The 14,823-nt window shown below is 48.7% G+C and overlaps 1 protein-coding gene across 1 annotated transcript; it reads right to left on the bottom strand.

Moving 5' to 3' along the window:
- Positions 1–215: 215 nt before the first annotated feature.
- LOC136114868 (endothelial lipase-like) lies at positions 216–10,129 on the bottom strand. The gene is made up of 10 exons (XM_065860538.2): positions 9,971–10,129; positions 9,634–9,830; positions 8,544–8,723; positions 6,730–6,841; positions 5,965–6,189; positions 5,147–5,389; positions 4,545–4,665; positions 3,797–4,015; positions 3,114–3,206; positions 216–1,651 (listed from the first exon to the last, which is right to left on the bottom strand). The coding sequence occupies exons 1-10, from the start codon at positions 10,038–10,040 to the stop codon at positions 1,630–1,632; spliced, it is 1,482 nt and encodes a 493-aa protein (XP_065716610.1). The 5' UTR covers positions 10,041–10,129; the 3' UTR covers positions 216–1,629.
- Between the last annotated feature and the right edge of the window lie 4,694 nt (positions 10,130–14,823).

Genomic DNA, 14,823 nt, shown 5'->3' with positions numbered 1-14,823 from the left:
GGCAAATAACACAATATCTTGCTTTTCCTCAACCAAAAGCAGTATTAATATGGCAGGAAAAAAACGGGGTGGGAAGGAAAGGTCCATTCCTGAAGATATTTGGTGCTGGATAAAGGCACCTGCTTGCCAGCACCCACCTGGTTGCCTTTGTGTCCTCTTTCTGCTGCGCTCGGGCTTCTTCTGGCAAAGTTTGTAGAGCAATAGCAAGACTTCACTCATCCTTACAAAGCCCTTTATTTTTAAGTCGTAAGGCTTATAAAAACTGTTACTCCAAACCAAAATGTTTTAAACTTTACATATGTACAAGAGGAGAAATAAATTAGGTTTTAAGTCATACAAAAACCACAATATACAAATAGGGCTTCGAAACCACTTTAAGTATGGCACGATGACAAGTCACAGGCACCAAAGGCTTCAGTTATTGAAGCCTTTGCATAAAATTGTGGAAAACCAACAAAAATAAATCTCCAAATGTGCTTGCTTTGGTTGGATTGAAGCGCTACAAAAATTCAGAGCATTGCAGGCCTCAGGACTTGCTAAATCTTCAGAACTCAGTCCGGCAAGGCCACTTCTGACGACGTCCACTTGGTTGTAAAGAGTCTGTCCAACTCCAAGCAAAGCCAAGTTCAGCCAGCTCCAGCGAATCCAACCGGGACGCTGTGGCAATGAGGGTAGGATGGCATCAGTTTGGCTCAGTCAAATATCTTCGCCCCAAAATAAGGTCTTAATTACGCACCGGTGCTACAACAGCACCCGAACGTGTTCTCGGTAGTCAACAGGATCGGTGCGAAGCTCTGCTGAAGCAGTTTGGTTCATCACCGTCCTCCTCTTCTACGGTCAGTAGATGGGCAGCCGTTCACCTCACGCCAAGACACGTGGGACGGGACAATCTGGTGGCCAACGCCGACCATCACCGGCCATCTGCACCGTGTTCTGCCCCAGGAATGCGAAAGACGCAGAAATACCTTCTCCTAAGGTCATATAGAGATTTCGGTATCGGCCAGACACAGAATGGGTTCTTTTTAAGGCAAGCAAAGGACAACCTGAAGATAAGCGGCATTGTGCTTATTCCCACCCCTCCCCTGAACAACCCCATGCGCTTGACCTGTGCTGGTTTTGGCTTCCCGCAGCCCATAGTGCTATTGGACCCACGTTAAGTCCTACGCTAGATGCTAATTTGTTCTTGGCAGCTCATCGCCAACGTTCTGATGGGCAGTTAGTGTGGTTATCTATCTTCTCAACTCCACTGGCAGGCAGACCAGATCATCGCCGAGGGTCTCGAATCGCCGAGGGTCTCGAGTCGCCGAGGGTCTCGAGTTGCCGAGGGTCTCATCCGTAGGCCCAGTTAACAGGAGCAGGGCAAGAAACGCAGCGTGTAACAGGTCAAGGGAAGGTTAAACACACAAACCAGGCTTCTTGGGGAAGGGAAAATGTGGTTTGAGTTGTTCTAGGTCTAAGACCACAGTCCATCAGTTGCTCCTCAGTTTCTTGCACCTGATCCAAGATGTTTGTCCTGAAGAGCCAGTTGCTTTAAGTGCTACCAAGCCGGATTTTCTTGCCAGAGCCTCTCGCCACCCGTGGGGTCTTCAGGCATCCAGGTTGCTCCGTTGTGAGCCTTTCGAGGAGCCTTCAGAGCAAATTTGAGACCGATCTGGGAAGAGCGGAGAGAGAAAAATAAATATTTAGTAAAATGCAGAAGTTAAGAGGAGTAATAAATAATTCCTATGAAACTCTGCGACATTAAGAACAGGTTTAGGCAGCACAGGTTGGTATTTTATTCTGTCAAAGCAGCGTTTTGCCCAACGAGAGTCTGAAGCAGATATTATGCACGTAAGCAGGCAGCAAACAGAAATTACAGGTTTCGACGTTACACTCTGCCTGTTCGGATCCATTCGGGGTGGACAGATGTTTGCAGACTCAATCTCCAAATAGGGAATTATATCATTTTTCAGTGAACTTGGCAGGAATGGGGAGCTGGACAAGAAGTTCTCGTGATCTCGGTAGGATCATTTCCTAGAAACAACACGTTGCAGCTCAGATTTGCTCCTTCGCCTTGTGCAAAAGCTCAACTCCAGAAGGAAGCGGGAAGGGCACATCTGCCAGCAATTCTGTTTTATAGGTTTTATATCTTATTTTATTGTACCTGCAGGAATATTTACTTGATCTTTCAAGACCTGTGGCAGAGGAACAAGTGTTCTGCAGAGGGGTTTCATTCACGGAATTGTTTGTCGCCGCGTGTAGCGCAGCTTGGGAGGTTCTGCCAAAGCTGGAACGGAACCAGCTCGTGTTCCTGAGCTGAGCTCTGGAGGTTGTGAAAAGCGTGACTTTGCTAAGCCTAACAAGCACTTTGTTCTCTGGATTAGAAGCCACAAAGCTCTAAACTGACAAATTGAAATTTAAAAGGCTGGGCTTCATCTAAAGGAGACAATAATTAATCAAATGAGTAAGGATTCATTCAAAGCATGATTAGAGGCGGTTTGAAGCAATCAAGCTGTCACTACGGGGACCAGACTTACTGGAAGTCCTACTCTTAGGACTGATCCTAAGTGTCTGGAAAGTCCCATGAAGCTTAGGCAGGGCTGAGATGCTCTGGCCAAGGCTGAGTTTACACTCAGAAGAGATTAGCAGAGCCAGAGATGAAGCGGTAGGACTCAATACTCCTCAGCTGCATCTTAAGCCCAAACTTGATCAAGAGATCAAGATCTTCTCCCAGGCCAAAACAATCTTTGCATTCCCACCTTTACTCTGTTTTACAGGGCAGGAGCGTTTAATAGACGCCTCTAACTTGCTCTCCACTATTGCAAGGATCTTGGGTATTGGTACCCATAAATTTATGGCATCTACCACGAGAGCTTCTTTAGGCCCAGGGATCATGTTAGATCGATCTTGTAAGCACATAAAAGTACAGGATAATAAACCAAGCTCAGAAGTGAAGATAGTATCGCCTAGTTAGTTAAGGCATCCATGAAAATTAAATCTAATAGATGGGAATCTTGGGCTGGAATTTATTAACTTTTTTTAGGAAAAAAGAGGTTCCAGGAGTCTAAACAAAAATAAACCTGGCTCTACTCATCCCAGCATCGTAAGAATTCTCTCAGCTGATTTTTTCCTACCTTTTTTGCCATTCTTCTGGGCACTTGACGAACCAGAGCTCTTTCCCGGGTGTTATACTGGTCAGCTGGGAATCCTCCACACAGAAAGCAAACCTAGGAGGAATAATCGGGAGTCAAGACAAGGGACCTCTTCTCTCTATAATTAACATATAATATGGATTGCAGCTAATTCTGCAACAAGTTGTTTGGTTTGACATCCTTCCTATGGAGCATCTTGATACACCATCAACCTGTTGAATGGCTGGTTTATATCCTATGTTACCGGTTGCAGTTTTAGGTTTAGCTTGTACCAAATCAGCATATTTTGCCTATAAATAACAACCGTGCTCATCTACGTTTCACTATTTTTGGTGCTGTCAGTACTTTAACCCTTTGGGTATGATCTAAACCATCTCGCAGTACCTAATTTAGTCCCCAGGGGCAGGTGAGACAGTGTCACAGGGTCTAAATAAAGCAGAAGAACATCTCAGATCTCATCTGCAGTGACTTGTTTTGCAACCTCCTGCTGGCAAATAACTCGCTCTCCTACACCATGGGGGCATTGCCTGGTAACACCGAAGAGGAAAGTGAATTTAAGGTACCAGCTAAGCTCAAATCACCAACTTTTTTCGCTAGATTCTGCATGTTTCTCCTTTTTAATAAAGTTTCAAGTCTGCTTACGTGCAGACTATCACAATTCTCACCTCTGTTGCGTCTCCCCAGATTTCACACGTATCCGTCTGATGTGCAGTTCCTGGGGAGTCTTCGCAGGCCGGTACCAGTAGCTCTTCAGCTCTTTCCACAGGTCGTACCACGATTGAGACGTTCCCTCCCAAGTCAGCTTGATTTTTAAAAGCTCACCCATGTCCTCTTCCGTGTAGACCAGGAAGGTGTTGGTGGCATTGAGGCCAATTTGATCAAGCCTGAAAGACAAGTTGAGACTCAGCGTTTCTTCCTGGTGGAACCGTGCCAGATGCTCATTCATTCCATGCCAGAAGTTAAACACAGCTCTTTGCGGCTTATCAAGTGCTTCGTGTTCAACTGTCACCAGTGAATTACTGTGATTATGCTAAAGAAAGTGAGCTTGGGTAGCTGGTTTGATACAGCGCATCATGTATTTGGCTCAGCTATCCCTCCGTAGCTTAAATATGGATTTCACGCTTTGTGTTTCTTCTGGGAAAAGCTAAAGGAGGTCAGCGATGCCTCCAGAGATACGGGTGCTTTCGGAATAATGGTAGAGGGGAAAACCAAAACCCTTCAATAATGAGCCATGGAGAGGACCGGGCACATCAAATTGTTTTGATAATTAAGTTACGGGATGAAAAGGGTTTTTTTGGAATGGTGATGAGGTCAGGCTGCCAAGCTCAGGTGTTACCAGGGGAAAAAGAGTAAGGCCGCCTTGTCTAGTCTCAGGCTTAAGCAAGCACAATGGGCCAGCTTTAGCTTACTTACATTTCCAAAGAGAGGGGGTCAGATTCTCCGTTGGTGCCATGGAGGGTGACGAAGAAAGTGGCATCAGCCTCTCCCAAGGTTTGGTAGCTGAAGACGTGCATTTTCATCTGGTAATGGTAGACTGGAGAGAAACAAGGAGAGCACAGATGAAACCAGCTTTGTTGAGAGACAACATTGCTAAGAAATAGTGTTGGCTGGCAAAAGCTAGAGCATGTATTTATTGAGATATAATTGATCACTTTTTCCTGCCCTCATTACAAACTCGACATTCACACAACAACAACAGCAGGTCCACTCTGGGGAAGGCTCCCCCAACCTTACGCTGCTCTAAGTTTGGGGTGGTCTTGGAATTATAACACGTGCAAGGGATAATCCTGCTTAAAAGGCAGAGTGTCCATGTGGCCTGTTGGTTTTACACAAAGGAAAGAGCCCAGGGATGCCATAGGACAGCAATGCAGCCCAATAACAGCAACAGACTAACGCCTGCTGCTGCGCTGCTTCAAGATGCTGCTCCTCTTCCACCTCTACATCTTTCCCAACGTTGCGTTTGGAAGTCTGCTCTTAGAGGTGAGATTTTGCGTTTTTAAAGAGGGAAACCGTACCTTTGAACGGCATATCTGCTCTTGTTTTTAAGTACATCTTGCTGTTTCTTCTGTTCCGCGTTTTCCTGGCGTTGTAGCCGATGCCGTTGCAGCGGTTCTTGCGGCAGCTCAGGCAGATGCCCTTCTTGAAGCGACTGGAGTCCGTGCATTGAAAGGCGAAGCTCTGCTTGTCTTGGTTGACCAGCGAGTCCACGAAGAGGTGCACGGACCGCTCGTGTTCGCATTTAACAACTTCACCAATAGCTAAAGAAGCAGAGTTGCAAGGGATACATTGTATTCAATCATTTGTCAACCCAGCTGCCTTTTTTTTAGGTTTTTTGTAGCCCAACATGAGTTGAGCATGGCTCAAATGTTTCAAACATTAGCAATTCAAGAGGTTAGTACAAGGCACTGTTGCTTGGACTCAATGATCTTGAGGGTCTCTTCCAACAAAAACGATTCTATGACTTGAAGAGGACTTGTCATTTACCATGAAAAGAGATTTAAAGAGGATTTTAGACCCAGCATAAGATGACCATAGTTTATTGTACGAATGAGAAGGTGATACTTCAGGATTAAAAGCAGGTGTAGTTTCTAGCAATTATCTCCAGTTCTACAGGCAGTTTAGAAAGAAAAAATAGTTTGCTCTTGTAAGACATAGAATCACAGTATGTCCTGAGTTGGAAGGGACCCACAAGGATCATTGAGTCCAACTCCTGCCCCTGCACAGGACAACCCCAGAGTTCACACCATATGTCAAATCATCCCCCAGCATCAACCCAAATCAATTTGCGAGTGGTCTACGCTGACCAGAGGCAAAATAAGTAATGAGAACTTACTCCCATAGGCAATTGCTCCCAAGACGTCGCTTAATCCGCAGCCAGGCTGGAAGTCTCCCCCGTTGGGGTAGATGTCAACGTGGCCAACAGGCATCTGGATGCCAATGCTGACGCCGAGCGTTTCCCTCGTGTAGGTGTGAAGGACGTCCACAAAGTTGGCATCGTCGGGGGAGAGGCGCTTGCTGGGGTCCACTCCTTCAAACATGGGGCCAGCCGGATCCAAACCTGGGGTTAGAAACAGTGAGCGAGACGCCAGGTAAGAAATTGGGTGATTTCATATAGAATAGAGTCCCTTGTACCATGTTCTAAGTCCTTACATGTTGAAATCAGCTTCCCTCTAGAATTTAGAAGCAATCTGTTCAAGACACTCTCAGATTTTATTTCTTTTGACTAAGCATCCCATGGGACAAACTGCACCCAACAGCTCACACTTCCATTAATTTATGAGCTATAATTACAGAAACAATATCACTCAGAGGCTTAGTATCTTGACATTAAGGTCTTGTTTTGAACCCACATTTAACTTCAAATATACTCAAGACCAGGTTCGCCTCTGAAAGGTTTATTTCATTGAACCTCGCCTACATTTAGGGTTCAAAATTAAGATGTTTTCTATTGTAAAGAGGCCCATACTGCTGCCACAGGTAGGAAACTTGTCATTTCTGACTAAGCAAGCCCCAAAATGACATCGCAACAACACAGGAAATGAGCCTCTTCGGGGAAACTCGCTGCCACTAAGGAAATTGGTTTTAAAAAGCCACTTACCTGTAATTCTGCCTATTGTCCCATGGACGTGGTTACCAGCAAAGCCGGCGACGTGGGCACCCAGGCTGTACCCGATCAGGTGGACGTTCTCAAGTTGGAAGAGCGGGTTCTCCTGCAAGGAAAAATAAAACATATATTAAAAAAAAGGTAATTTCCCACCCCCATCTTTCAGGACATGTGGCATCTCTCCCACCTGCAGGACTCAAGTCTGTAAGAAAAAGTTGGGGAGAAGGGGGCAGACAAGCACATTTTGCTCTTTTATTTTGTCAAGACTACAAGCCGAATGGTTTGGGTGGTACTTGTGGTTTACCCACAGCCACAGTAACCAGCACCCAACCCCCAATTCTAATATTCTTTATTTAAGCAGCATCTGGAGCAGCTTTCACCCAGGGAGCTGCCAGCAGTCCTTTGGTATTGGCCACAGATTTAGTTAGTGAGTGTAGCACCGTGGGCTTTTTCCTTCTTCTTTTCCAACCCAACGCTGACTTTGAATGCCCAACTCCTGAGTTCACCTTGGAACAAAGGACCTTAGGAGGAAGGAAGGACCTTAGGAGGAAGGAAGGACCTTAGGAGGAAGGAAGGACCGTAGGGGGAAAGGCTTTAGGAAGAAGGACAGGAAGGGAGGAAGGGAGGAAGGGAGGAAGGGAGGAAGGGAGGAAGGGAGGAAGGGAGGAAGGGAGGAAGGAAGGAAGGAAGGAAGGAAGGAAGGAAGGAAGGAAGGAAGGAAGGAAGGGCCTTAAGAGGAAGGACTTTAGGAGGAAGAAAGGACCTTAGGAAGAAGAAAGGACCTTAGGAAGAAGGACTTTAGGAAGAAAGAAGGATTTTAGGAGGAAGAGAGGACCTTAGGAAGAAGGACTTTAGGAAGAAAGAAGGATTTTAGGAGGAAGAAAGGACCTTAGGAAGAAGGACTTTAGGAGGAAGGAGGGAAGGAAGGAGGGAAGGAAGGAGGGAAGGAAGGAGGGAGGGAAGGAGGGAGGGAAGGAGGGAGGGAAGGAGGGAGGGAAGGAAGGAGGGAAGGAAGGAGGGAAGGAAGGAGGGAAGGAAGGAGGGAAGGAAGGAAGGAAGGAAGGAAGGAAGGAAGGAAGGAAGGAAGGAAGGAAGGAAGGAAGGAAGGAAGGAAGGAAGGAAGGAGGGAAGAAAGGAGGGAAGGAAGGAGGGAAGGAAGGAGGGAAGGAAGGAAGGAGGGAAGGAGGGAAGGAGGGAAGGAGGGAAGGAAGGAGGGAAGGAAGGAGGGAAGGAGGGAAGGAAGGAGGGAAGGAAGGAGGGAAGGAAGGAGGGAAGGAAGGAGGGAAGGAAGGAAGGAAGGAGGGAAGGAAGGAAGGAAGGAAGGAAGGAAGGAAGGAAGGAAGGAAGGAAGGAAGGAAGGAAGGAAGGAAGGATCTTAGGAGGAAGAAAGGGCCTTAGGAGGAAGGACTTTAGGAGGAAGAAAGGACCTTAGGAAGAAGAAAGGACCTTAGGAAGAAGGACTTGAGGAAGAAAGAAGGACTTTAGGAAGAAAGAAGGACTTTAGGAGGAAGAAAGTACCTTAGGAGTAAGGACTTTAGGAAGAAAGAAGGATTTTAGGAGGAAGAAAGGACCTTAGGAGGAAGAAAGGACCTTAGGAGGAAGGACTTTAGGAAGAAGGGCTCCTAAATTTGATGTCCACTTCAACACTGCTGCTCCGAAAGTGCTGCAAAGCAACACTGGAGCTCCGAGCCATCATCCCACCGAGCCCTGGGGTCGGGATGACGCCCCAACCTTCTCCGCTCACTGCTGAACCCTCCTTTCCCTTGTGCAACAGCATTACGACAGTGACCGCCGGCAATTCGCGTTACCTGCAACCAGTCGAGAAGCCCGGCGATGCTTTTCCCGACGACTTGCGTGTTGTTGACGGCGTCGGTGTAGAGCTGGTGGGCGAGCGGGAGCCAATCCACCACCACCACGTTGGCGTCCCTCTCCCTCTCCTGCAGCGCCGCCACCAAGCTGCCCAGCCACGTCTCGAACATGCCGCTCATCTAGAAAAGAAGAGATCCACGTGGTGGTTTCCAGTTCACAGGACCCAGGTGACACATTCCCGGTCGAGTTATTTGTATAATCGTTTGCATATTCTGCTCCTCTGCGAGCCCCATTGCTTCTCAGCACTAGTGGTATAAGAAAAACAGGTTTTGAGAGACTCCGGCTGTAATTAGCTGCCTTGCCTTTTAAGGCAGAAGGGAGAGGCGTTCGTTACGTGCCACCTTATCGCTCTCTTTCTTTTTCTTTTCCTCGAGAGTTTCAGAAATTCTGATGGATTGCAAAATGATTTGCACCACTGCTTGCATAAACCCCGGTGGATTTGATAAATCCCCTCGTGCACATCGAACGTAGAAGCAAAAATAGCTTGAGAAAGCCTGTGTGCCCTCTGTTTCTTTATCACGTAGCTGAAGCCGAGGCTGCGGACACGCAGCTGAGATTACAGCAAGTCTGTATATTTATCAACAGAGTGGTCATTTAATTGGATTTTAGGCAAAAATCTCAAGGTCCTTATCCTGCATTCAAGTTATACAGACATTTAATCATTTAGGTTGGAAAAGATATATAGGATGAATGAGCTCAAGCACTGGGGACATGAAATGAGGTTCTAAGCGACATGGGTTAGTGCCAGGGTTGGGTTAATGGTTGGACTCGATGGTCTTGAGGGTCTTTTCCAACCAAAATGATTCTATGAAATGCAAACACAGAGTCATTAAGCAAAACCCACATCGCTTTGCTCCAGAGACCTCAGGTGCAGCTACTAAGGGGCCAGAGTGCTGAAAACCCGAAAAGTTGTCCAAAATATTATATATTCTGCAGGCACAGAGCATTTGCAGGATAATTGAGTTTCTCTAAGGGGATGGATTGTACACGAAGCGTCTCCTGGAGCCGCGCGGCGTCCTCTGTACTCACCGTCCAGCCGTGAATGATGAAGAAGGTTTTCGCCGTGGCGTTGAACCCGCATTCCTCCAGCCGTTCGCGCTGGCCCGTGGTGAACGCGCACCCATCCTCTTCGGAATCCGCCCAGGAGCGCAGGTTGAACTTCACCTGCGGCTTCGGCTTCAGCCCACGGTCCTGCGTGTCCTCCGGCAGCTCCGCACCTGTGGCATCTGCCAACGAATGGATCGCAGAGCCGGTAAGGGTCAGCAAAGCGCCCTTGAACCTGCTGCAGGCAGAGGAACCTGCTCCGCGCATCCCCGTGTTGCCCCCGCCGCGCCGCCCCGTCCCGCGTGGGCCCGCGTTCACCCACCTTCTCCTCCTCCCCGCGCCGCGATGCAACAGGTGACGGCGGCGTAGAGCAGGAGGACGAGCCTCCTCATCGCTCGGACGGACGGACGGACGGACGGACGGACGGACGGGGCTGCGCGGCGGGAGCTCGGCGAGGCGAGCTGGGGCCCTTTAAGGGGCCGCGCGCGGGAGGGGGGGCTCGTGGCCCGATGGGGCGGAGTCTGGCGGCGCCGGCCCGAAGCGCCGCTCCCATTGGTCACGCCCTCCGTGACGTCAGCGAGAGCATGAATGAAAAAAGCCACGCGCGCCGGAGAGGGGGCGGGGCGTGGAGCTCACGCGGTGGGGGCGGGAACACGCGGCGTGGGAAGGGGGGGGGGGGGGGAACCCCGGGGAACGGAGCGGGGGGTTTGCGTGGGTGAGCCCGCCGCAGTGGTCACGGGTGGGCAAAGCAGCAGCGGGACGCGGCCCCGCAAAGGGATGAGCAACCCGCGGGAACACGCGGCGTGGGGGGAAACCCGCGGGATGGGGGGGTGATTGGGGGGGTGATAGTGCGTGGGTGAGCCCGCCGCGGTGGTCACGGGTGGGTGAAGCGGCAGCAGGACACGGCCCCGCAAAGGGCTGTGCAACCCGCGGCGTGAAGGGAACCCCAGGGGATGGGGGGGGGGGGGGGATGCGTGAGCCTGCCGCGGTGGTCACGGGTGGGTGAAGCGGCAGCACATGGGCCCGCAAAGGCCTGAGGGGGGCTTAGCGCTCCCCTTGCCGTACTCCATACCCCAGGGTTTGCAGCCCCATGCGTGGGAAGCCCCCGTGATTTCCCACTCGGGATGTGCTGGCTCCACAAGCTCTGAGCACCAAATTGACTTCTTTATTGCCTCTATTGTTTTAGCCATAAGATATTTGGTCTTATTCTGCCGCTGACTCACCCCACGTGGTGCACGGAGAAGATGCTCCTGGACACACAGCTTTGCTGAGCTGTTTTTCTTCCCCTTCCCGTTACTCTTTCCCTTTCCATCCAAACTCGCGGCGGAAAGCGAGGAAGAGGCGCCAGGTCACCTTATCGCACCTTTCTGGACTTAAAAGGGGCCTGTAAGAAAGATGGGGACAGACTTTTGAGCAGGGCCTGCTGCGATAGGACAAGAGGTGATGGTTTTAAACTAAAGGAGGGAGATTCAGGCTGGACATGAGGAAGAAATTGTTGGCCCTGAGGGTGGGGAGAGCCTGGCCCAGGTTGGGCAGAGAGGTGGTGGATGAACCATCCCTGGAGACATCCCAGGCCAGGCTGGACGGGGCTCTGAGCAACCTGAGCTGGTGAAGATGTCCCTGCTCATGGCTGGGGTGGCACTGGGGGAGCTGGGAAGGTCCCTTCCCACCCAAACTACTCTATGATTCTGTTCTAAATTATCAACATCCTATGGAGTATGGTCTGTGGAGCTGGAATATCCATTTATCATTATATGCAAAGGTGAAAAAGCAATTACACCAATGACCCCCTCTGCAGTTTCTATATTGAGGTCTTGATTTCTTTTACCTTAAAATTAAAACAAATAAACAACAAAAAAACCCCCACAACAATAAAAACACGCATTCAACTCTTCAGCTCTTCCAACAGCAAAATTTTAGATCCAACTTAAATGCCTAAGGTGAAATTCTACATCCAACTTAAACACCCAAGATAAGGATGTAATACCTGGCTTTTTGGAATTGAATCAAGGCTGCTCCATCTCACCCAGATTACAGCCCACTTAAAATCTTTGAGTATTGGGAACAGCACTGAAAGCTTTATCAGTTCCCATATAGCACAGGTACCTTTCCAAAGTCAGCATCTTACATCGATGTGTTGCTTTTATCTACCAAACCCATCATCTCCCTAAAAGCACGAATAGAAATCTGCACAACGTTAATGGTGACAAAACCTCGCTCTGCATTTTGAACACGAGAACCTTTCCCAATGGCTCAGTCCGGATCGATCCTGCTTCAGCATCACAAGAGAAATAAATCACTTTTCTCTTTATTTAACCATTTTACCCACTGCTATTGTTGGTTATTCGTCACCAGCAGGTCCCTTTTTTAAACTGCTGGCCCACAACCAGACTTATTCCTGCAGGAAATGAATCAGCTAAGCCTCATCACCAAATGCTTTTATCATTAGTAAAAAATCTGTAGTATCAAAAAACTCTGCCAGACCGTCGGCTGCTGTGACGTTTTCTCATTCTTTCTCCCGTGCTTTCGCATTCAGCTGTTGCCTCTTGGCCTTGTGAAACTCTTGGGATGTGCCTTCCTTTTGTTTGTGCACCACAAAGTCAGGGGGGTCCTGCTCTTTGCTTCTGGCTCCAAAGAACGACAGTAGCAGTGAGAACAGCAAGAAGAAAGCGCATGGAAAGAATTCCTGGCTGCTTCGGCCAAAAAAAAGGTGCCGATCATCCAGGGATTGGTGTGATGGGCATCGTATCGGCGCAGAGTGTGGCTCGGCGATGACCTTTCCGTAACCGTAGTGGCTTGGCGTGGATAAAAAGGCTCCCACCCAGAGGTGTTTGGAAAATAACACTTCATTACACCCAATAATTCTACTGAGAAATTCCTAGTTTTGATGAATTTTTCACTGGCTGAATCACAAGCTCTTTGCAGGTGGGTGCTGGGTTGGTTTCTTCTTCTGCACTGAACGTGGCGAATCGGAGCAGAGCCATGAGATGTGGAGGTGGAAAGGATGTAAGAGGAGTTAGTCTTAGGAGTAAAAAGCTAAAATCAGTATGTTATATAAATGAATATGCCAAAATATTTAACGGTCTGGAGTCTGCTGGTGATCTCGGGGAAGGACTAGACAGGTTTTTCAGCAGCAACATTGGATTCGAGAGGTTTCCACAGCCGTGCATCCAGCAATGAGCCCCTTTCGATGCTGTTTCCATGCGAGCAAAACATCTCAGAGCGCCATTACCATTCTTCTTGGAGACTAAAGTCAGAAGCTTTTTGCAAAACAACTGTCTTTAATGCTTCTTTTTGGGTTCGTGGGGCGAAAACAATGGCACAATGAGAAGAGTTGAAGATGTTCTTGTTAAGGAGCGTTCATTTGCACAAGCCAGAGATTGATATTTTTTTTGCTTTTGGTCAGCTATTCAGCGTCAGGGAGTGATTATTTCCATTCTGCAAATTCTTCATTCCACATTTAGAAACTTGAGAGTGTTTTCCACACCCTCCATTCTTCCTGCCTGGTTTTTCTTCTATTTTTCATTCCTTTTCTCCAATAAAAGACGGAGTAGGATTTGCAGGAGGGGAGAAAGAGGAATTGTTCTCTTCAGTTTTTTTAAATTTATAAACCAGTTTTTTCTTTTCAATTATAAAACACAGAACCCAGGCAGCAGAATTTCATGAGATTGGTGTTAGTTTCCTTCTTGGCTCCTTTTGCCTAATTTGTTTCTGAGATGATGTGGGAAGAGGGATGGAGATGGGGCTGGAGAATGAACCGGGAGAGAGAACTGCAGCAAGCTCAGGGTGCACTGAGCAACGGTTCTGGGAGGCTCCACGTGTCATATGGGGGTGCAGAGGTCTGTGGTCCCCAAAAAGTCCCGCTCTGCGGTGAAAAACATCCTTGTATCACCCTGTGCGATCTCTTTCTTGTAATCACGCCACCAATTACTGTCTATTTAGCGCTTACACGGCGCAGTTTCTACTTGGGATATTTTTGTTACGTGAGCATCAAACCAGGGTGAAAACAGGCCTTGGTGTCTTTGTTTCGCGGCCATTTCTTACCCCACGTAGTTTCTCCTCCCCTTCTCAGCCTTTCAAATGAGCAGGCTTTATAGAACCAATGAATTCTTCATCTCCCTCGACAGGTTTACAGAAGAGGTTAATCTCCGTCGGGTTATGAAATCAACTCACATGCTTCAGCGGCATTACCCGCTCTTGATGTCCCCCTTCGAACCCCGTTGAGCTCCCTTTGTTGGAGGTAACCCCTTCTCCTGCTTCTTCTAAGCTGATTTCTTAGGCTACATCATTCAAACATCCATCCCCGTGGTATTTAGATGTAGTAAAAATGACTGTGGGGGTATGTGTGTGGGGGAGATAAATAGCAGCCAGTGAGCCAACTAAACTGTCTGACTATTAATGGTGCTGTTAGTTGCAAATTTACTTTACCACAAAGCCCCCAGCATGTAATCCTGAGATGAATGCCTTTGATTGTGAGGGGAATATTTACAGCTGACCCTGCCAGCAGTCTGCAAACCTGCACCGGGCCTCCTGTCCCACATTAAATCCGCTGGCATCTGTCCCCGGGTTCTTATCGAGCACATGCTCCGGCGGCGTGGTGTTTGGGCTGGCGGATACGCCGGGCCTTGAAGAATAAATCCCCGCATTCCTACGAAACGCTAATTCTCGTGAAGGTTGTCACGCCGGGAGGAACGTTACAGTTCGTACCTGGCTCCGGGCATCACCGGAGGTTTCCAGAACGCTTTGATCCCCGCCGGTCGCCCCTCTTCCCACAGCAGGTCCTGCTGCCAGACCGCCCGTGGCCAAGGCCAAACGTCTTCTTGGCCACTTTTTTGTTGTGTCGTTTTCCCGTGAGTGGCACGAAGTGATTTTTATGATGGTTTTTTATCTCTTTTCACCTCGCATTAGTCCCCAAGTTGCTCTGATGGTTGTTTAGGCCCCATCTCCGGCCCCAGTGGTGCAGGAGCACAGACTGAAAGCTCAATGTGTCTCAGCAAATATTCCCCGTGGCTGACGGGACAAGCTTGAATTCAGCAACTTGTCATTCCCCGCACGTCCCGTGGTCTGTGAGATGGATCCAGACCGCTTGGCCGCTTTGTGTCGGACACAAGAGCCGGTGGTGGGTGCTTGTCCTGCTCCATCCACCCTCCAGACAAGGCTATCTGTAGGTCTGTG

This window comes from Patagioenas fasciata, chromosome Z (assembly GCF_037038585.1).
Source record: "Patagioenas fasciata isolate bPatFas1 chromosome Z, bPatFas1.hap1, whole genome shotgun sequence".
Classification (NCBI taxonomy): Eukaryota; Metazoa; Chordata; class Aves; order Columbiformes; family Columbidae; genus Patagioenas; species Patagioenas fasciata.
This window is presented reverse-complemented; position numbering and strand designations above follow the sequence as displayed.